Raw genomic sequence first — 24,052 nt, 5'->3', positions numbered from 1 at the left:
GTACTATTGCCTTCACACCCTCACACACACACACCCTCACACACACACACACACACACACCCTCACACACACACACACACACACACACACACACACACACACACAGTCTCACAAACACTCAGCCACACACTTGGAGAGAAAGTGCAGACTGAGAACTGCTCTGCTCTTCACGATGACAGCATCCGTTCTCGTCGGCCTCCGTTAACTTCAGCTCAGTCTGACTGTCATCCTTCAGCTCGTCGGACTCCTCGGCGGCGTCGCTGCAGTCCGAGCCCCCGCCGTCCTCCGCTGTCAAAGATGGAGGGCGGCTGCTGGTGCCAGACGACAGGTTGGTTATCTCCGTCTCATCGTGAGAGTAGCGGCCTGAGTCGCCGGTTTCGTGGCTTTCCTCACTGTTGGAGGAGCCCTCCGAGTCACCGGCACGCCAGAGCAGAGCTTTCATGGTGGTGGGCTGGTCTGGAGACATCGACAGCTCCTCTTCATAGGTCAGCACTGTGGTTCCAAGCTGGTATGAGGCTGAGCTGTGTCTCATATTCTACAGCACAGAGAAAATGTTCAGTCTTTAATCCAGCTTCTACAAAACCATATTTCTACTTATTACTCACGGAATGTGTTTCCCTTCTGCTTTATTTGTTTGTTAGAGTATCAAGACATTTAAAAACCTCAACATCCTCCTGACATCCTGCATGGTTCTTACTTGGACTGTATTTATGATTACCAAATAAGAAAAGAACATCTGAGAATACACTTTGAATATAAAAAAGCACTCCCAAGTTTAAGCTAGGAGGCATTCTTTGCCTGGGAATTAGTACTATTTTGCTCAATTCAGGCTGAAAACTATCTCCAGCAATCAGCACCAATCAAATATGTCTGTTCAAGTTTAGGTCTGCATTTAAACAATATATATAACCAGATATTTGGCAGCCTGAGGCTCACCTGAGGACGAGACAGTCTGTTGTAATTTACAAACGCTGGATTTATTTGTTACCAAAAGTTATTCAGTCATTCTGAACGTACCTGCAGTGATCTGCTGTCCTTTTTCCCATTACTGCTGAAGGAGAACCACGTCTCTTTCTTCTGAGTGCTGGGCTGGACGGGGCCAAGAGCATTGACCAGGAGAGTTGTTCCACCCTACAAGTGAAAACAGTATATATTATAGAAGTATATTTTGGAAGTGATGCTCTTGCAGCTACATTTCATATTTTGTTTTGATAACATCAGGTTCCTACAGTAATTAGGATCCTTATTATAATTACAATCTTGTGTTTCTCAGATTTAAAAAAATATTTAACACATTTTCAAAAAATGTCCAGGCCCAATGAACAGCATCCCAAAGTTACTTCAGGATTTGAACGTTGTGTACCTTGGCATCGATGAAATGGTTCTGACTGATGATAGGCCCGCTCACATCAGCATTCTCAGCTTGTCTCTCAGAGTCCTGATGTCCCGTAGCAGATGTGCTAATTACTCCTCTCTGCGTTTTACCAGCTAAAAATTTCCTGGAGGCAAACAAGCATGATGTCACTACAGACTCGAGGAAACTGGGCGTTTGCCGTTAAACAGTATGTACTGGTAGCTGTTTGTACGTGCTCGGACATACGACGTACCTGTTTTTGCCTCTGCAGACGATGATGAAAGCACAGATGATGATGCAGATGAGAGCGATGCAGACTCCCACAGTGATTCCTGTCATTGACTTCTGATCCAGGTGGTAGAAGCCATCTGAGAAGTCTGTGAAGGATGAAGGCAACATAGCCATAGTATTAATCACATGACGCACCACAGTCTGAAAATATTTATGACAGGAAGACCCCAAACAGTCGGAAAGAAGTGATGTAACTGACCCGAGGATTGTGTGGAGCCACGAGAGAGCCAGGGATCACGACCAGAGGAGAAATCTGCTCGGAGTGTCAGCTCCACTGCGTGAGAAAACGGCCCGTCACCCACGTTGTTGGATGCAGAAACTTTCACAAAGTAAATCTGCCCCGGCTCCAGGTTCTCCAGCAGCGCCATGGTGATGGTTCCTGTTGGTGAAATCAAAGCAAAGGGAAGGAAGTGAATACGTTTTGAGTTTCCAGATATATTTAAGCACACCGACATAAGAGATAATCTTGAATAAACATGTCATTGTTTTACTGTTACTCCAATATGTTACGGTTGAGATGCACGCACATCTCTAACTTTTTCAGTCAGCTGACCTGAAGAACAGGACTCTGGGATGCAGTGAAAGACAAACATAAAATCAGTCCTTATAGCTGAGAGGTGCTATGTGAGAGAGGAGCAGGAGGTCAGGGGGTCAGGGCTACACACATTCCCTTATCCGGTACCACCCAGTCTACACACCACCAGGGTCCCTTCAGAGACTACAGGGGGATGGGTGTTCAGTTTGAGGGGGGAGGGGCTGAGCTGGAGGGGCTTTGTGAATGGCTTCACTTTTGACCCTTCACCGGGGGCAAAGGGGAATAGTGTGTGTCTTTTTTGTGTGTTTCCTGAGGTCATCTACCCTGAAAAACACCTCACAAACCAGATGCAATGACAGCTTTATAACGCCTGTGACGGTGTGGAAGGGTTGCTTTACAAAGAGTTCTCATTTGCAAAAATATTGCATGAAAACTCTCCTTTTACAGTTTATATCTCTGTGAACTTCTCCATTAAAGTAATGTATGTTAATTCCCACTGATGACAAACTATTATTGTCTCATTCTAACTATAAAACAATGGGTTTTCTTTAGACATAATTATGGACGGTGATGTCAAACACACTTTAAAGTAACTGTGCTTTAGAGCAGGGAGCAGCTGCACAGCTACACAGTACATAAAGTCTGTACTTTGATTATTTCAGTAAGTTTGTCCGTGATGAAAACAAATTAAATACACCGTCTGATAGGGATGACACTACAGCAGCACCGAAGACATATAAACTCTAAACATCGAGTGGCTTATTTCTGCGTATTCTCATTGAGAATATGACTTTAAAGCTGCATTCATCTGTATTTTGTTGATGGATCAATTACAAACAGTGATTAATAGTCACAAAGAGAGAACTAAAGGCATTAAACACAGCTTCGGTTTGCAGAAAGTGCATCACTGAGACATACTTTGTCTGTTTTTATAAATAGAATCGGTTCAAATAGTCTTTTTGTGAAAAGGGTCAATACGAAGTCTTTGTTGTAATCGCATTAAACCTCCAAACTGGTCTTTTATCAATAAGACAAAAGCAGTGAGCTCAATCTGTCCCGGATCGCAGCGAACAGAGACAAGCCTGGAGGATGAAATGAGTTACTGATTTCCAATGGACCGTTTGTGTGGGACTTTATCTCCAGTCTACGACTTACCTTCTCTTTGCAGGACTTGCCATTCCCCAGCGATCCAGGCATTCCTGGAGGTGTACAGGACGGTGTAATGAGTCACAGCTACGTTGGATTCATCAGGGGGTTTCCACGAAACCAGCGCCGTATCCGCTTCAATCAGAGTCACTTTCACATTGGAAGGAGGTTGAGTGGGAGCTGATGGGGCGGAGGAAAGATAAAATATATTATACAGCAACAGCAATATCACACTGTTGATAAAATGTTTGATAACTGTTCACCTACCATCAGGGAAAGTGTTCTGATAGACCACGGGGCTCCAGGGGCTGGACAGCTGGTCAATGTGAAGGCGAATGGCAAATTCATACTTGGTGTTGGGCTCCAGATCTTGCACTAAGAGGCTCTGCTCGCTCCTACACAAGAAACACAGAATAAAGGTTTTTAAAGAGCATATTCATTCAATACATACACGTCTTTTTGCCTGGAGATATCATCCAAATGAGTTCAATCGCTGAGGTTTGGGGATATTAATTCTGTAGATCACTAACAAAATACACGCCAAAAACATACATTCAATATATTTAAAAGCTACGTGACTTTGATGATGTAGTTCCTCATATTAATCCACGTCATCAAGTTTTACTGTGTTCGTGAACTGCTTCTTTAATAAAGGCTGTTGCCCAGCAGGTGGTGATATAGAGCTGTGGTGGCAGATTTGGTGATAGTAAACATTCCCCAACTATGGTGAGGTCGGCAACGGGACATGATGTTGGAATTGGAAGCATGCTGGTTTCGTATTCGAGCAGGCTTTGATTGAATGCAGGTAAACAGTCCGTGTGGAGAGCAAAAACAGCAGCAACACATCGACCAAAATGTAATCTCAGAACCCACCGGCAACTGATTTACCTTTGTATTAGTTTACAATTGGCTTGTAAACTTGCTATGTGTGAAACAACACATCATTTCTCAACTCTCTCAAGTTGCTCATCGAACTGTTTACAACGAGCTGGGCAAGGAAAAGGAAGTCTTCCACTGGCTGCACCGGAAACCCCAGAAATACAGCTCCTTGCCCCAAAAGGTTTATCCGTCATCAGACCAATAGCTGCTGGATTCAAAGGCTGTCATCCAGTAAGATTCACAAAACCCGCAGTCGCATGTGGTTTACATGAAACACTCTCCAAACAGGAAACCATCAAATCATAGTACAAAGCCCCCACACATGTATTAATCCTGCATTGATCAATAGTGTAGCTCCACACAATGATTGAAACTGCCAGTTGTATTATGAAGAAGTCCTTACGTCTGCAAGTAGAGCACCAGGGAGGCGTTCTGCAGGCCGACTGGGTTGCAGCGGACGGTGTAGTTGACCACCTGGCTGGAGGTGAAGGCCGGTCGGCCCCATTGCAGGAACACAGTGGTGGAACTGTTAGTCCTGGTGTAGACGTTGTGTGGAGGAGGTGGAGGAGGCACCAGGCGATCTCTAACAGCTGAGAAGAATAACGTTTATTTAATGGTCAAATACAAGCAACACATCATGCTTCAGAGTCGGAGACATACAAACATGTCATTGTGGAACTTACAGACACATCCAGGGGTGCTGACGGTCTGGTCTGCCTGGTAGCCATCTCCAATAAAGTTATAAGCCAGAAGCTTCACGTGGTACTTCTTCCTTGGGTCTACATTAAGAAAAAACATCACATCAAAGACAAAAAAAGATCAGGTCTGGACTAATATATACATGTGTAGTCTGGATTTATTCTCATCAACACTCCATTATTCACCAAGGACCCGTTACATGAGTCCTACAGCTAACAGGAAGCAGGAGGCATACATGAAAGAGTCCTGGACTGTGTGGGTGTGGGGTCAGTAAGGTCTGCTGGTTTGATGGTGTGGTGGGAACCAGAGGTGAGGCAGTGCAACAGATGTTCAGTCACGTAAGTCCTTTGGTCAGTTTCTGCAGCACAGATGAGCTCCACTATCCATCACCCTGTCACCCCAGGTCTTTTGACAAAATAAGAAGGCCCTTTCTCAGACCTGCTGGTCCGTGGTCAGTGGCCACTCCTATTCAGGTCCAGAATCTGGGGGTCAAATCGACGGACAAAATCCCCTGGGAAGGACGTTGCTGACGGTCAACAGCAGTTGCAGGCCTCAGTGACCCTGAAGACCCAGCGCTGAACAAAAGCCATCTGACCAAATGTCCCTTTTACCCCCAAAAAGAATAATGTTCATGGGCTGATTTCAATGTTGCATACAGTATTGATAGTGTGAGTCATATCTAACACAACAGTAAATAAATGCACACTGATCCTCACCCTCTTTGATTAATGTTTCTCCAATACAAGGTCACAGTTTGGTGGGAAGATGAACATCACTTTTGCAATACTATGAATGCTTCACAAATGATGATAAAAGCATTGTCTAATCTAAGATCTTTGAGATCTGTTGGAACTTTTAAATGAGTAAGAATGGGAGCACCTTCCATAAATTAAAGTACATTTATATATAAATACATATATAAACATACACATGCATATTTTGCTCAACTAAACTAAATAATCTTGACTCTATTCCTATTATTACATACCCGTCTATCCTGGAGAAAAAACACTACTATTGCTTTATGAGACTTTTTTAGGGGTTCTTGAGAAGAGGCCAAAGGAGATGAATTTGCGTCCATGGAGGTTAAAGAAGTTTCGGAGGGGTGGAGTCAAGCTAACTGCACCCCCCCCCCCCCCCCCCCCACAGCCCTAAGGAGTTTCAGTGGAGCCAGACCAGGGCCAGCAGGTCAGGCTGAGATTAAACTCTAAAAGAATCTGAGGTCACGGCTGTGGAATATGAGATGAGCCTCTTTTCTGCTTAAAGATGTTCCCTGAACAAAATGATATGGGCTTTTGCAATGACAAATATAAGAATTAAAGAAAATGTTAACATACTTATTAACAATATGAACTGCTTCGTGGATTTCTAGAAGAATTCCCTGCACCGCGTCAAGGAGACTGATCTGGAGATATATTTATTTTTCCTGTTGCAAGAGATAATGAAGACTTTTTGTACAATGACCAGCTTTTCATCCAGAGTTTTCTGCCTCAGTGTCCACTGCTAAAGAGGAGCAGGCACATAGTATGCACCTCTACCCAGCCCCACAATACAATGGGCCTGTCGTAATTATGCACGAGAGTAGCTCTGTGAGGGGGGAAGCTGTGACATCTGGGCCACGACCTTTGACATGGAATCTGGGCAAGCTAAATCCTGCAAAAGGAGGGGTGACCGGGCTCCCTCTGAGGGGGGAGGGTCAAGCAGAGGAAGTCCGTGGAAAAACAGCGAAACATGAAGAGTCCAAATAAAATGCCACTTAATAGGTGATGACAGTGTCCTGATAAGAGTAAACTATTTACTCATAATAGACCTGAAAACTGAAGCTCTCGCCTTTAAATGTTATATGATCTGACCAAATAAATATACACTCAACCATAGATTAAAAGAAGAAGCTGTTACTCATCTAATTTATTATGCTTTTCTAAGATACCGATTAAGGCTGCAACTCACATTTATTTCCATTATCGGTTCATACCATACATTCTCACAGTTAATGGTTTGTCCCACTAGCAGTCCAAAACCCAATGACATTCAGTGTAAAGTGACATAAAAAAGACTGAAATTATTAATCCACTATTAATGAATGAATGAATCTACTAATTGTTTCAGCTCTACCTGATATAGCAGCAGGTAGAGCTGTATAACATTGTTATTGTATTCTTAGAGTGTCTTGAGTGAAGACATTTTCCTGTCCTTCCCACTGGGATAAACCTCACGTGGCTTAACTCCCATAAATTATGTTGTTGGTATTAAAGGGCATATTTGAGCCATTTGTGGTCAGCCTTTTTTACAGCCAAAATGCAGATCCTGTTGGCCCCTCAGGTTTTTGTTCTGCCCTCCGAAAGGCCCCCCAGGCCGCAGCAAGCCAGGCCTGAACAGGGGCCGTAAATGTCAACTCCTGCATGAACCCTCACACCACTATCTATCATCTCTCTCTGTCTCCTCCCCCTCTCTTTTACTCACACAAATCAACATGGATGCATACTGACACACACACACACACACACACACACACACACACACACACACACACACACACACACACACACACAAAACAATTACCTTTTAAATTGTTGATCAGAAATCCAAAGTTTTTACACTAAGCATGCTTTGCTTTGAAACACAGCCTGCAGCTATGAGATAAATGGACAGTCGTGCTGCCCGGTGCCAACAGGTATGAGAGGTATTTAAGCCTCGACCACGAATACATGTTCTTATCCTGAGCCAAGGAGAGAATACACATGCGATGAAAGGTCACATTGACTTGCCATTTATACCCAACCGGAGCCTCTCACACACATTCCTGTCTCTCAGGGTGTGCTTCCAATCGTCTGGATCAGTCATAAGTGATAATTCAGAGCATGTCCTTCTGCAGCTGTACACAGAGCTGCATCTGCAGCATCCAGCCACAGCTGTCAGTTCACAAATCAATTCTATTGGCAATATGGGATGGGAAATCCCATTTACAGTTGTGACCAACGCTCCAAACCTTCCATTTCTTTGGTTATTTTCTGTTCATTTCTGAAGTAAATTACTTTTAACTCGTCTGGTTTCACATTTCTGTTGCAGCCTTTGAGCTGGGCTGTAACACTGTACAAGGAGATTTAATTTGCAAGGCAATTATTGACTGGGAATAATTATATAGTCAGCATTTTGTCGTCTCAAGGACACAAATCTTAAGAAATACTTCAACATGCAGCTACAAACATTTGTAAATAATAAAAAACGTAAATGTATAATATGAACTAATTAGTTCCTGTTCATTTACAAATTTCACTGTTACAATACAACGGAAATTTGAATAAACCAAAGGTCCATTCAGATCATGTGCTCATTTGTGAGTAAGTATTGACATTTGATCATTAACAATAAAATGGTTAAAATTGGTCAATTAATTACACTCAAAGGTTTTGCTTCACTTCATCTGTTATAATCAGCAATTTCAGTGTTTTATTGTTGCTAATGCTAATGCTAGTAAACTTTAGATACAGAAGTAGAGATGCGACTGGTCGATTATCACCTGATTGGCCGATCAGTCTCATATTTCAGTTTTTTTGCCAGTCACATCATACATATAGGTGCTGTATGATAGTTTTATATTGACAGTTACATCATACATATAGGTGCTGTATGATAGTTTTATATTGACAGTTACATCATACATATAGGTGCTGTATGATAGTTTTATATTGACAGTTACATCATACATATAGGTGCTGTATGATAGTTTTATAGTGACAGTTACATCATCTATATATAGGTGCTGTATGATAGATTAATATTGACAGTTACATCATACATATAGGTGCTGTATGATAGTTTTATATTGACAGTTACATCATACATATAGGTGCCGTATGATAGATTTATATTGACAGTTACATCACACATGCTCAACATGTTTTCATTGTGACTGAAGAAGACATCAAGTCTGAAATAAGCTCTATCTCTTTACATACAGTAGATGTGGCTTTACATTACTGACTATTCTCTATTTGTGCTACAACAGAAGTACATTTTAACTATTTAGCTAAGAGTTATATCAGGATCTATTAAGATCTAGTCTATGTTTCTAAATATGACTGTGTTAAAGAAGAGGGAAGCAATAATAAATTGGTGGGAAGTTGGATTCTTCACAGCACAGCGGGGTTTACTCTGATGCAGGATGTGTTGCCACACAGGGGTCAGATGCTTATGCACAGTGCTGCAGTGCTAATGAGAATGCATGAGAAAGAAATCTCAGAACTGCAAGATACTGAGCTCACAAGAGATGCTCATTGTTTGGCCCACAGCTCGGTTGGTGAAAGGATGCATTTCCTTTAAGTCTCGGCTAATAAACTATCTTTGTGGCTCTCAAAACCAAACACAATGAGAGTCTTTGATGTGGATGCTCCTCCAGCAATGCTGCTCAAAGCAGTCATAAAACACATAATAAATCTGCCTCCCAAAGCGTCGCTTCAAAACACAGACCTGCAAAGGTCCTTTATCAGAGAGGGAAGATAAATGATTATTTTTATTCTGCTGAAGCTCTATTTGTGATGTTTGTAATGTGGTTGATTATCAGCTGCTTCCTCTTCCTCCTGAACATTTATTCAACATTCAGAGCAATCTGATGAACGAAGAGAGAGCAAATCTGCAGATCTCCCCATATTAAACACACTAATACAACCAATATGACCATAAAATAACATGAAATACATTTAATTCATAAAAAGAAAAACAATTTGACTGAATTAAGTGGATTTTTATCAAACTGGGATCCCAGGTGTAACTTTATATTTAGCTAAGTTAGTTTATTAATTCATGTAATTTGATCAGTATTAGTGTTCATTATTAATAATAATCAATATCATCAGTGGAAACAAGAGCCGGTTGGTTTCATAGTCAGTGTTTTGTAGGATTAACCGTAGTGTTTGAAGTAAATATCTAACTAACTAAACGCCTGCAGCAGCTAAAGTTAACACCTAAAGTAATTTATAGTGCCTCCTCGTATTTTTTTCTTTCTGATCCTGTTCAAGCACTGAGCTTCCTGATTTACAAGTCAGCTGCTTACCACCTGGTTGACCCCTCTAGCCACAGATGGTCAGTTGTCCAATGCGCTGGCCTGAGCCCCCTCTCCTCTCTCAAACAAAAAAAAAAAGCCAAAATGAATCTGACCTAAAGGCCAAAAGAGCTGCGATACGTCTCAAACACCATCCAGCAGCTGCTGGAAAGGCCCACACAATGAAATCCTGCACAGAGGGTGGGAGGATGTGTGGATCTGTTCTCTCCTCAACACGCAATGATGCTTCAGACAATTAATCATTCATAAACTTAGAAAAACTATAGATCCTTGATGCTACTACCAGTTTTAACCACAACAAACCATTTCAGTTAAGCTTTTGTGAGCTTATTTAATTGACCGTCAGTACGGGAAAGTCTTTCACTCATGTCAAATATTCCTGTGTTGCTATATTTACTGTATTATATACTGTACTGTAACAGCCTAGTGACCCACAATAATGACTAACATATGAAATGTTAGGCCAATTTAGGAAAAAGACAGCAAAAATACACCTTTTTCACATCACAACCAGCAGTGTTGATGGGGATGTTTACTTTAAAGAACTAATGATCACTAATAATTACATCATCCACTGTAAAGGGAGCTTCCAATGTAAATATGAAGCTTCGGTGTGGTGTTGGTGCTCACAGGAAAACCATGGAAACACTGTATAACGTCCTGCATACAAGGTGGACTCACCGAGGCCTCCAATGGTGTATCTATTATCCAAGGCACGCAGCTGAACCGGGGCCCTCTCCGGCTGGCTCTCCTCATGGTAGAAGAGTCTGTAGCCCTGAACGCTGGCTGAGTTCCTGGGGGCCAGCTGCCAGCGGGCCAAGATAGTGGTGCAGTTTGAAGGCTCCAAATGCAGCTCGGGAGCCATAGGAACTAGAAATAGAGTCAGAAAAACATTTATATTTAGATAACGATAATCTGAGATGGATGACAACCCTTCAGGTAAAAGTCCATGTGGATCAATAGAAGAAGCACTGCTTTATGGCCATCGTTTTGTCATGTCTGTCTTATGACTGGAGCTTCTCAGAAAACAGAAAACTGGAAGCTACTGTTTATGTCAGCAGGACGTTTTCTTTGAAAAGTGAAACTACCACCTGATGCTTAACCAGCTGTTTCACACTCAAAGCAGACCAGAGACAACCACACCAGCAGTCAGGGAGCCATTTCACACGTTGCTTTTTAGGAATGAGGGGAATGAAGTTTGCCAGTAGAAGACTCCTGGTCTGAGTTTAAACTGGAGACAGAGGGCTTTAGAGATGGACAGGAAAACCAAATCCTTCCTTCCCCCGCCTCAAAGCCTCAGATGTGGCTCACAACAGCCATATACTCTTTCCCACCCAAAGGCCTGAGTCGCTCCCTTTATGACCCATGACTGAATCCCTCCCAATGTTACTGACAGTGCAGGGCAAAGGTCACAGAGTAACAAATGCAAAACCTTAACAAGATTATTAGACCACGCTCTTCTAGACTCTGTCAAGAAGAGAGAGGTTCAGTGAGAATTCAGCTTTCTCTCTGATTTAGAAATTCTGAAAATCGCTAAAATCGCTTTTAATAAATGATGAAAGCAACCCTTCCGAATGTTGTACCTCGAGCACTGGATGCCTTGGGAGTGCGGTGGGAAGTCCAGACCGACTGCTCGCCCCACCCAACGCTTGTGGCAGCAACAATACGCAGGAGGTAGATGGTGTCCGGCTGCAGCTTTTCCAGGAGATGCTGGGTCTTGTTTCCAGGCAGCTCGACCTGTGAGACTGTATTTTCAGCACTGGTCCGATAGGACAGACGGTAGGCAGAGACTCGTCCACGGCTCAGCTTGTCTGGAAGAGGCTGCCAAGACACTTGGATGTCAATGGGACTGCGGCTGGTGAGGCTGAGCTCGGGGGCGCGGAGCGGAACTGTGGACCAACAGGACAGGGAGGTTCAAACAGACAGAAGCTGAACTCTTTGCAGTTTGTCTTTAATAATAATAATAAAAAAAATAGGAGAACCTTAGGAATGGGTTCAGTTACTATGACTTGTTCCAAACATACAAGATGGATTTATTTTAATAACCATATAAATTAATTGGCCTCCACACCAGCTGCTTCAATTAAGATTTGAATCATGAACTTAAAATAAATATGAACTAGAGAAATCTATCATAATCATTTTGATCATTTCAATGGACTGGACCTGCATTTATATAGCGCTTTTCTAGCTAACTAGCTACTCACGGCGCTTCACACACTACATTCAGTCACTTTAACCTGTTCACATACACATTCATACACTGATGGCAGAGGAGCCGCCTGCTCATCAGGATCTAACTCATTCACACACATTCACACGGAGGAGCCGGGACTCGAACCACCGATGAGGAAGACTCGCTCTCTATTACATCATACTGATGTGACCCTCACTATGTGTTTCCTCACCATCCTCCAGCGTGTGTTGGAACACGTTGTCAGACATGCGGCTGGCTCCCATGGGCATGTAGGCCACCACATAGAAGGTGTAGTTGCGAGCTGGCTCCAGGTCGTCAATAATGAAGCGGGTCGTGTCGTTTCCAATGACAACTTGATATTCCTCGTTGTTCAATCCTGGACAAAGGACAAAGAGTTTTATATCAAAATAAAATAAATCAATAGACCTTCTGGAGTTCTCTCAGTTTTTTCTCTGTTTTTTTGTTAAGAAAATCATTTTTTGCATCTCAATTTTTCAATTTTATTTAGATAAATTACAGATTACAAAATTAAAAAATATGTATACAAAGCAGGAGCCCGTCATTATATACAGCCTGCAAAATGGTGTAGTATAATATAAATACAAGACATACATTTCTGTGTGTATGTTTTCATAATTATATATGTGGGTTTTTTCATGGAGTATAAAAAAACTAAATTAGACACTGGACCAATCAGATCACCTTATTTTGTAATAAAACCTCACAGATCAAATACAATTTTACCTCAAGTGCCAAATATTTTTCATGCATAATCATGTCATTATAAAATATTGTACCATACAGTCTTTACTTCCTGCAGCAGGTTTGTTTTTTAACATTCATCTCCAGGTTCACTTCCACTAGTTTTTCTAACGACCTATTAGGTATTTAATTAGAACAGATTAAAAGTCACAAAGAAGGTGTATTTGTGTCCTGGTGAAACAAATACCTGCTCTGATTTCTGACTTGGTAAACAAGGTACTTGAGGAGTAAAAAAATAGCTTCCTATATAGCCTGAATGCCTCAGTAAGCCTCGCTGACAAGTGTCTTCCTGTCCGATTCACAACCTTCCATAGAAAACACACTTTTGGACACTCAGTCACACGGGCTAATTAGTTGTGCCTTTCATTAGAGCCTCTATTTAGTGCTGGGCTTCTTTCTCTGCAACCTCAGGTACAGAGCACACTGATACTCTGTCAATGTCAGCCATTCTGGGCGACTGGAGCCAAGGAGGTTTGTGTCACTTAATCGAAATCAAGAGCAGAAAATCCCTCACAGATGCCCGTTATTCACGAATAAACCAGAGAGAATTTGTTCAACTTGATCTTTTCATGTAGACGTCCTTATCCCCAACAAAATCCAGCAGGTGTTCCTTTCTCTCTTGTTGAATTCTGAACATTTCACCTCCCCAAAGGAAAGGAGTGGCATTATAATTAAGCCCAGTGCTTGAATGAACACACTGATTTTTTTTAAACTGATTGTTTGAATGTGACTCTTGTTGCCAACAGAAGGAGTTCCCAGGAAAGCTAAAAAGGCCTTTCTGCTGCCACATTACAACCCCCGTGCTTTATGTGAATGGTTATCTGTGAGGCTGCATTTTATCAGGCTAAAGGAAGGGAACCTGCATCTTGAAACTCCAAGGGGTCTACAGAGGACTATTCAAGACTTGACTTTGTCATGAAAAAGCAGCTTATTGTACTTTTTTCTGCCCACCAACATAGCATTAACGACACAGAGTCAGCTCCCACAATATACGCTCTGGACAGGAAGTGATACGTTGAAGATTACAAGTTTGAAAATAAAGTTAAAGAAGAAATGAAGACTGTTCTCACTCCTCGTCTCTGCATGCTAGCACATACATACACCCATGGGGTCTCGAGGCTACAGTAGCTGCAGCAAGCATAACATAGCCAAGTCTCTGACTGAACTGTCATGTTTTAAAAAGGAGTGTTAATGGACAACATGGGATAAAAAGACAATATCACTCATTCTGCTGCATCTGCCACTAACCTGAAATATCTAAATATGTTAACCTTCCACTAGAGACAACAGAAAATCTGATCCCTGTTATCTCTCTTTAAGTTTACAAAACACTCACCTTCAGCCTTCATGTAGTGCACGGAGTAAGCGATGACTTTATCTGAGTTGTACTGAGGCCTCTCCCAAGCCAGAAGGATGGCGGAGCTGGACACGGTTTCAGCTTGGATGTTCCTGGGAGCACTGGGCCGATCCTCAGACATCACCACAATGAGCCTCGCAATGGAGAGAACCGAGCCCTGCTCGTTCTCCGCCTGGCACTGATAGATGGCATCATCCTCAGGGATGATCTGGTTGATGACCAGTTTGCTACGTGACACAGATACACACAGATAAGGAGTATGCACACACATGGCTTCATCCTGAGGCTTCTGAACCAGGGTGTCATCATTCTATAATTAACTTTAACAAGCACTGACGTTTGAATAAGGAATGGGAGCAAATTATATGCAAACCAACTAAAAACCCAATTTGCACCGCTGTAAATTATTCAGTTTCCTTTCAACCGTAGTTACAGTAGTGAATTATGTATTTATATTAGCCAACAGAGACGAGTGTTTCTTGGTACAGTTAAAGGAGTTAGGGTTCCTGTTTTCTATGAAAAGAGGAATTTACCTGTTGTACATCTTGATTCGTCCATTGGAGTGAACTTTCTCTCCATTCTTGAACCAAGTGATCTGAGGCGTTGGAACTCCTTCAGCCTGACACACGAAGCGGGCGGTGCCGGCACGTGGACGGGTCAGGCTCTCCGGCCACTCGACAAAGGAAGGAGGTGCTGTAGAAGTAGAACACCAATGAGAAAAAGATTAGAATCAAAACCAGAATCAAAACCAAATCCAAACATATAAAGCCAAACTATGGTATATCCTTACCTAACACAGTGATATTGGCTGAAGTGACCGTATAGTTTCGTGTGCCAGGAGTGGTGGCTCTGCACATATAGACTCCTCCATGTTGGGGCTTGATGTCTGTGATGATGAGGTTGCCGTTTCCCAACACTTTGGTGTTGTAAACATCAATAGACTTGCTGTCCGCTCGGCTCCAGGAAATGATGGGTCGGGGATGGCCTGTGGCCATGCACTCCAGGATGGCATTCTGGTGCAGCGACACTGAAATATTCTGTGGGCCGGCGATGATGCGTGGCCTCTGGGGAAGCGGGGGTCTCGGAGCTGCATAGAGGCAGGAAGAAGGCTTTAGTGCATGTGATGTGGTGAGATCGTAGAGTTGAGCGAATAAATAAGCCTTTTAACAAACTATTGACGAGTCTACAAATGCTCAGCACAAACAGTTACTTTACTCTCATAAAATAATAAAGATTATTAATAAAAAGGTCCACTTTGTGATGGATATTGTACTACTAAACTGCATGTTGATGCCCTTTAACATAGATAAAGAGAGCAGGCTGACCCACCTGGGGTGACAGTGAGGGAGGCCTCCGTGCTTCGGCGGCGGCTGGCGATGTTGGTGGTGATGCAGCGGTAATTCCCATTATCTGCCCGCTGAACCCCATGGATCTGAAGGACACCACTGGGCAGGACTGTGATTCTGGCAGAAATATGAAACAGCATTTAATACTTACAATATGGAGCGATGACACATTAAACCTAAGACTATATTTCATGTCTCGCTTTATAAAAGTAATCTAAAAACAACAGAGTACATACCTTTCAGTGGCGAGGGGTAATGTGACCCGATTGAACTCCCAGGTGATGATGGAAGGAGGGTGTGCACTGATTTTGCAAGAAAACCTGGCGACTGAGCCTTCAGTCACCACTATGGACGCTGGCTGGATTGTAAAAGCAGAGATACCTGCAGCAAAACAGAGCAACAAGAGATGTTTATTCCTTTTATCTCAGTGTGTCAAGATGAGATGGATATATAGCGTCTCCCCGTATTAGTAATCTAACACATTTAGCAACTTCCCTTCAGCTTCACACAAAACTCATTTATCTTGTATATATATATACAAGATAACTTTGTCATGTTCACCATACATGGTGTTTCTAAGTCAAAGGAAACTATTTTCTTTTGAGGTCTTTCTTCTTTCAAGGATTCAAGGATTCAAGGAGTTTAATTGTCATTGTATTACACTCTCCAGCAGCAGTTCAGTCTAATCTAAAATAGGACAAGATAAGAACATGACAAATAAGACAGGAATGAATCAAATCTAGTGAATACAAATATACAAATATACATACAGTCATTATTATGTAGATTAAAAAATGATATCAGCAGTTAAAGTGCACAGATTTAGAGGCCACAGCTACTCCACAGTACTAATTACATGTAAACACACACACACACACACACACACACACGCGCACACACACACACAGTTCATAAAGTCCTTAAAGCTTTGCTACTAAGTTTGTTAAACCACTATTAATATAAATGATATCACTTTTTAAACGCTATGATAATCATAAAGTGTGTGGATGAATTAATGTTATTATCTATTTCTGAATCTCTTCCTTCCCAAAGATATTGATGTATTTCCGACATCCATCCATCTTAGTGCAGGTCAGACAGCTTAATGCGTATTACCTAAAGCTACAGGCCTGCTGAGTGCTGCTAGGAGGTGATGACTGGAGTGGAAGCTCCATCCTGCGCGGATAGGGTTTCCCTGAAACTGAGCTGTGGTCAGCCACCAGCTGACCAGCAAGGAAATGAGGCCCAACATAAATTACAATAAGGCATGGTGAACCAAACAGCCAGAGTCTTCTTCTTATAATGATTTAATGCTGTTTTAGCCCTACTTGTTAATGAATGCTCTTTCTGACAGTGGTTCCTCCTGGGCCGTAAAAGTCCCCATGCATCATCCCCCTCTGTGCTCAAAAGGCTGCAGAAGCCTGAGGTCAATCATTTGTTAAAGTAAATCAATGGCACTGCCGTTTGTGATAGAGAGCTGATCAGAAAACAGTGAGCATCACAGCATGGCGCGCTAATGTGTTATTTGTTATCAGGAATATAGAAAATAATAAAAAAGTAGAACTTCTACCAAATTACAGTGCATTTACATTGCAGTCGATCTGTTTCAAGATGAAATACTGCCTGTTTTAAGGATGAAACTATCATCTATCAAGTAATAGATAAGACAAACACACGGTGATGCTCTTTAACCTCCGTGCAGAGCTTCAGAGCCTTCAGACCTCAGCAAAGAAAAACAGAAAGGAGCAACAAGCACAGCATCAAGTTGAAGCTACATTTTTCAACCACTGAGTGCAAAGAACAAAAAATATACAAATTGGTTTTATTCTGCCTCTAGAACCCCCAGATACATGACCTTAAGATGGATAAATGTCAAGCTAATTAAATATTTCCAATTTGTGTAACTAAACATGAAACAATATAACACTTTGTTTTACATAATATCCCATTAGTAAATGTCTGACTTGCAAATGTCCAACAATAATGATCCTTATGAGTTTATTTTTGTACACATGCGACACCGTCCCCTGCTAACCTCTGCTTACGAGAACAGCCTACAGGGAATCCCTCCACTGCCGTAAACACACTGTAGTGTCCATGAGGGCCGTGATGGATAGCAGCGTGGAAGCTGTGTTGCCAGGTGTTGTGGTGCTAATTCTGACTGCCAAAAACAACATTCAGTGAATTATGACTTTCACAAAACTGACAGCGCCTTCCCTCCAAAGCAGGCTGACATTTGTGGAGGAAGGAGCGCCTCATCAATCAATGCAACATGACTTTATTTATTCATTCATGGTTTACTGGCTAGGAACAAATACAGTATGTACTGAGAACAGCTATCCAATGCCAGTATCGGCAAGTATCTGAACACAAACTCTGCCTCCTCCACCTCAGCACATTTACACCACCTGCACATGTAAATTAGCAGTATGGAAATAAAGTGACAGCTCTTGCAGAAACATTACAGATTATATTCACATTATGAGTCCCAATCATAATGCCGGCCAAGTTCGCCATAAACGTCAATAAATAACTAAATTATTCACCTGACAAACTTCCATTTTCAAATGATATCCCAAGAAGGTGAACATCACTGATTGGCACAATCATTTTGGAAGATATACGCTTTTAATACGTTATGCTGATGATTATGATGATGATTATGATGGTGGATGCACTGTTTCTGTTAGGATTACGTAAATGGAAGAATTGGGAGGGAACGAGTACCCAAGTTGATTTGGGATGTATATAAAAGGTAATTGTGCTAACAGTACTTGAAGTTACATGACCTAATTTTAGGTATGCAAATGAGACCCAGGATCCATCCAGTCATCCATGGACATGGTCTACCGCGGGTGAAGGCAGGATACACCTGGACAGGTAACCAGTCCATCACAGGGCCGACATGTAGAGACAGACAACCATTCACACCTACAGGAGTCATCAGTGAACCCGTCCTGCATGTCTTTGGACTGTGGGAGGAACCCGGAGAACCCGGAGAACCCGGAGAGAACCCACGCTCACACGGGGAGAACATGCAAACTCCACACAGAAGGAACCCGAACCCGACCCGGGAATCAAACCCGGGACCCTCATGCTGTGAGGAGACAGTGCTACCCACTACACCACCGTGCAGCCCCGACCCAGGATCCCATCTCCATTATCTGTTGCGGAGGAGCTGGAGCTGATCCTAGCGGATATTAGGATTAGCACTCTGGACATGTTGCCAGTCCATCACGGGGCTGACACCATTTACATTCACACCTGTATTTTGATCATTAATTATCCTAACATGCATGTCTTTGGAATGTGGAAGGCAGGAAGGTTCAAACCCCCTCTTGCTGCGAGGCGACGATGCTTACCGCTACACCATGCAGCCCCACACAGCCACATTTAATGGAATTAGTCCTGAGCTGTTGCCCCACTTAGCCCCGCTGTGATTGTTTGATGTGAAGACAGAAACAGGGAGAGACATTCAACCCCCCTTCACAGGTACAACCACTCCCACGCCGCGGTGTCGACGCAGGCAAAAATTCCATTAATGTGCTGAAGTGATATGACTGCAGGGCATGAGAGATGAGCTGCACTGATCCTCCGCCTCTCTACTTTGCCTTTTAGTCAAATAATGCTGGATTGACAAACAGCGGGATGATAATTGATTATTGATAAACTACTAAGACAAGGAGGAAAATCTATAAGCTCTAAGGTTTGTCGAGCATTGGCCAGAGCACTCCCGGCCGAAAACGGGATGCTGACCTTCTGCTTTGAGCGATGTTTGCCATGGGGCATCTAATGTGCAGATGAAATAATCAATGCAAACATGTCAATCTGTTTGGGATTCACTTTAACTTTCTGCATTTAGTACTAACTATTTCTCCGTGTTAATTATACTAAATGAAATGTTTTACTTTCACTGTGAGTGTGCCTCATTTCCTTACACTTACACCAACTAGAAGAAGAAGGAATTCCTCCACCTATTACCCAAAAGCATGAAGAAACAGTTTAGACTTCCCAGTAATCTCACCTCTGACCTCCAGAAATCCTGGCTAGCACCGACCTCAGAGCCCAACGTGACCACCCCAAACCTACACTCACTGCAAACCGCCTCGAAATCACTTCATTCTCAAGGGGGGACATTTTTAAATGCTGTTTTGTAATATTATTTTCTGCTGTAACGATGATATATACTAGTTACTATAACTACAACAAATAAAACAATACATTTTGTTGAATCACAACTAACTGCATGCTTATAAACTCAAAGTAACAGGGCAGTCCGGAGGTCAATAGCTAAAGATAAAGATATAAAAAGTATATTACAGGACGTTCTCCATATAGTCCAAGCCTGAGAACTATAGCTTCCCATTAGCTTGCAACAGATGGGCCTGCTGATGCCAGCAGATCAACAAACGGAAGGTCAGTGGACAGGTCGGACCCAAACAAAGATTCCCTTACAAATACCAGGAATTAGTTCAGCCCTCTCTCCTCTGGTTACTGTGGTCAGCTTCTCAGCCAGGCCACAGCACACCATAGTCTACCTGTGTGTGAGCTACCATAGTGGTGGACAACAAAGCACATTTTACACATCTTATATAAGGCAATATGTGCTTTATAGTTCTCTTATTCAGATAAGGAAACACCCAAATAGGTCCCAGTTATACTAAAGTGGCAGGAAAAGATATCAAGAAACTGCCAAACAAGGGAAAGTTTTAGAAAACGCAAACCCAGAAAATATTATGGGATAAACTAAATTATTGATCATTTAAAGAAACAATCGAAGAAAACAGCCCCATCCAAAGCAGTCTAATTTAAACTTTCTAATAAATGTAAACGACGTCATCGACAGTATTAACTTTAATCTGGTTTTAACATTGTGGATGACAAACCTAACCCCTAACCCCCAGATTCCACTCCTTTAGGGGAGACATCAGCTGCTTCTGATCCTGCAGACTGCATGCTAAATCAATGGCTGTCAGCATCTGGAGACCCATGAAAAACATGATTTGAATCAGTAAAACAACCATGAAACGTTTTAGATGTGACTGGAGTGCATTCACCAAAATAAGTTCACTTTACATTCACTCATTCCACAACTCTTAAAGTTGAAAAACACTGCAATTCCATGTGATGGATGGATGTGAGTGATGCGTCCTTTATAATGTTCAGTGACCCCACTGAACATTAATAAAAAAGGCTCTTAGAAAAAAAGAGGGCTGATAAGCAAGAAGAATGGAGAGCTGAGAAAGCCCACAAATCAATCACAAGCTGGCCGGGAGATGTGCTGCTGCTTCACACAGGCTGCAGGACAGGAGAGTGACCACTGGCCTGAAGAAAAGGACTATTCCCATGAGCAGCGTGACCTCTGAAAGCACCGGGCGGCCGGTGGGGGAGCGGTGTTGGAAGGAGTATTCCTCCCCTCCTCCAACCCTTTATCTCTTCTACAAAGTTTTCCAATCACTCAACAGCAACCTCCACTCACCACACACAGTGTCTTCATTGTCTTTAATCTCCATATCATAACATAGAGCTGAAGAATCAATGTGTAAATAGCAACGTTTTTAACAAGTTTTATACTTTGTCGTATTATAAAAATAACAGACGTGTTATCAAACAAGGCGAGTGAGAGAAAGATGAAAACAGAAGTAGAGCCGCTGACTGACTGATACAACTAGATGAGCATCCCGTATTGTTGTAGGAGAGATTTAAGTCCTGTGCTCTGTCTCACTGCCCTTCATCTATTGAACAATTCAAAGAAACCTTTGACCTCTGGGCATGCCTTTGAGGGGAACCATGGTAAACGTTCGTGTCCAGCAGAGGAGAAAAACAAGGTTCCAAGCTGAGAAGTCTCACGTCAGGTCATTTCATTCCTTCACACCAAAGCTCACACTGTGCAAGGTTTGCTATTGTCTTATTGGGGTTTCCAAATACTCAGAATCATTCCTTAGCAACTTGAAGTAATGCTGTGGTGGTCTGAGTATGGACGCACCATTCAAGGAAAATAAACTTTCTACATGAAGAGTGGCAGCTCCTTCAAATAACTCCTTTAAACTGAACTGAACTCAGCTTTAAATGATATAAGATATAGAACATCTGTATCTGTGAAAGTTACCTTAAACTAAACTAAAACTGTAATCTATGCCATTACAATGCACATGTACACTTATTCTGCTGGAGATAAAAACGTTGGATCAATACATCCCTTCAACAGATTTTGGATGACAAACGGCAAATTAGACTAAATTACTTTTTCATTCCCCAACCAATAACATTCACCTTACCTAACCTTACTATTATATCATCATGTTAGCAACAAAAACAAGGCACTTTCTGTGTGTAATGTCAAGTTAAAATCACTTTGACCAAATTGCTGTACAGTTAAAATAGATAATAAAAACAATTGATCGCATATGAGTGATCAGGTCGGAACATTCAGGTCATAGAAACAGAGCCATGCTGTTTAATGAGGCTTTCCAACCTGATTCATCAATTAAAATGTACATTTAAACTCAATCAATGTTAAAATGAATGTAATGAGTTTGTCAGTAACGTGAACAGGTCCAGCTGTTGTGTTCACTGATATCAGGACAAACAAACGCCTGCAAAGAAACCCTTTTCTTTTCTTCGGGGGGGCAACGTGGACAAAAACTCTTTCACCAGAGAAGTGGAGCAGAAAACAACTGTGTGCAGAGCCTCCAGCCCCGGCTGACCTTGTAAGACCCGCAATAAAGTCTGGTCATTTAGACACTCGGGGTAAAGCTGTGGGACTGGGGAAACAGCAATTCACAATTGTGTGTGTGTGCGTTTGTGTGGGCACACCTCTCGCTCCAACCCCCACCGCTACCTCGGTGTCCTTCAACTGAGCATTTCTCAGGTATGTGCAAATTTTATGAGCTTCCAGATAGACCCTCAAGCAGGTCTAAGTGCCATTTTAAACAAACTAGTAAAGCTTACTGGCAGCCTTTATCACCTCTTAACTTCAAACTATGAAGCAAGTCAATCAGTCAATTAATTCATAAACTATAAATATGTTTTAAAGTACCAGAAAATGGGATATCTACTAGAGAACAATTTCAGAATAATTCATGTCAACTGGCTGAAGAAACTCACACACCATTGTTATGTAACTCAAGCTAACTGCACACCATTAAAACAAAGTTCATTAACAATCATTCCAAAATGAAATGTTATCAAGCTCATATTAATCAATGAATTAATCAAATTCTTAAATGTATTATCTGTTTAAAGAAAATCAGCAACTCAATAACAGCGTCTCTCAACTACTTCAAACAGAAAGAGGAGTAAAAAAAAAGAGATAAAAAATAATCTTCCACTACGGAATTACATGGAAATAAGAATTACAATCCCAGAACAAAAAATGCGAGGCAGCCATTTTCTGCCTCATTATATATTCACTATAAAATGTCAAAAATGCATGTTTTAGGGAACGGGAATGGGAATGCATTGCAGGGGGGTAACATGGTTTACATTCTGCAAAAAGTGGCACATGAGATGTCCTAAAAGACCGACTCAGCCTGAAGCTTCCATTAGTCCAACTCAGCCTGAAGCTCCCCCCCCTTTAAAACACAAAGCCAACTCACACACCACTGGAGGAAAAAGCATTCTAAAAGAACAATTCCTCAAGCGATCAGGGTGCAATAACATGAAAGCCCCAGCCTGTGAATAGGGGTCATCTGCTCTTTAGCATCGGAGAGTCGGTATCCTGGACAGCTACTAACCTTTCAAATCCGCTGCCCTTCATTAACATACCAATGGGCATATTCCCTTTCCTACACAGCTTTTCTCTCACTAACTTTGAAGACTTTGTCCCTCTTCCTCCAACGCTTCCACCAACGCTGCATCAGATGCAACGCTGAGCAACAAAAGACAACAAATAAACAAACAGTCATGTGTTCACATTTAAATCTCCTTGGATGATTCATGGAGGGTTATTTGAATCTCACCCAATCACTAGTCAATGGTAGCAAACGGCCAGAAAACAAGACATGTTGTCCATCGCCCACATGTCACATCCTCAACCCTGTTATGTTTCCTGGTGACGGCAGCGTGATACTCACTTGCGATTGTAAGCCGGGCTTTCTGGCTCAGGATTGCACCGTACTTGTTGTGAGCAAGGCACTGATAGAGCCCTTCATCTGATTTGTCTCCTCTTCTGCTCTCCACCTCTGAAATATAAAGGGAGCCATTCGAGAGCAGGTACACCCGTTCGTTCTCCGTCACTTTTACTCCGTTTTTGAGCCATCGGACGTCGATGGGTGACTCTCCCTGCGCCTGACAGTCCAAAATAGCAGCTTCCCTCCGCATGATGGTGACATCATGGGGCTCCTTGATGAAAAATAACTCACTAAAGCAGAAGACACCTGTAAGAGGAGGAAAGAAAAGCATGTATGTGAAGGTGGTTAGCAT

At 42.2% G+C, this 24,052-nt stretch overlaps 1 protein-coding gene across 1 annotated transcript; it reads right to left on the bottom strand.

Annotated features, from left to right (window-relative positions):
• Positions 1–118: 118 nt before the first annotated feature.
• On the bottom strand, positions 119–24,052 carry prtga (protogenin homolog a (Gallus gallus); the record flags this gene model as incomplete). The annotated part of the gene is made up of 18 exons (XM_084005444.1): positions 119–535; positions 1,018–1,131; positions 1,364–1,499; positions 1,608–1,731; positions 1,845–2,024; positions 3,336–3,506; positions 3,594–3,721; positions 4,609–4,795; positions 4,889–4,984; positions 10,648–10,836; positions 11,550–11,855; positions 12,375–12,539; positions 14,262–14,509; positions 14,816–14,975; positions 15,073–15,369; positions 15,612–15,745; positions 15,865–16,009; positions 23,704–24,052. 18 exons carry the CDS (start codon positions 24,050–24,052, stop codon positions 119–121), a joined length of 3,546 nt encoding a protein of 1,181 aa, XP_083861570.1.

Source organism: Eutrigla gurnardus (assembly GCF_963514095.1).
Source record: "Eutrigla gurnardus genome assembly, chromosome: 1".
NCBI classification, from domain to species: Eukaryota; Metazoa; Chordata; class Actinopteri; order Perciformes; family Triglidae; genus Eutrigla; species Eutrigla gurnardus.
The sequence above is the reverse complement of the archived record's forward strand: the minus strand, read 5'-3'. Positions and strand labels throughout refer to the sequence as shown.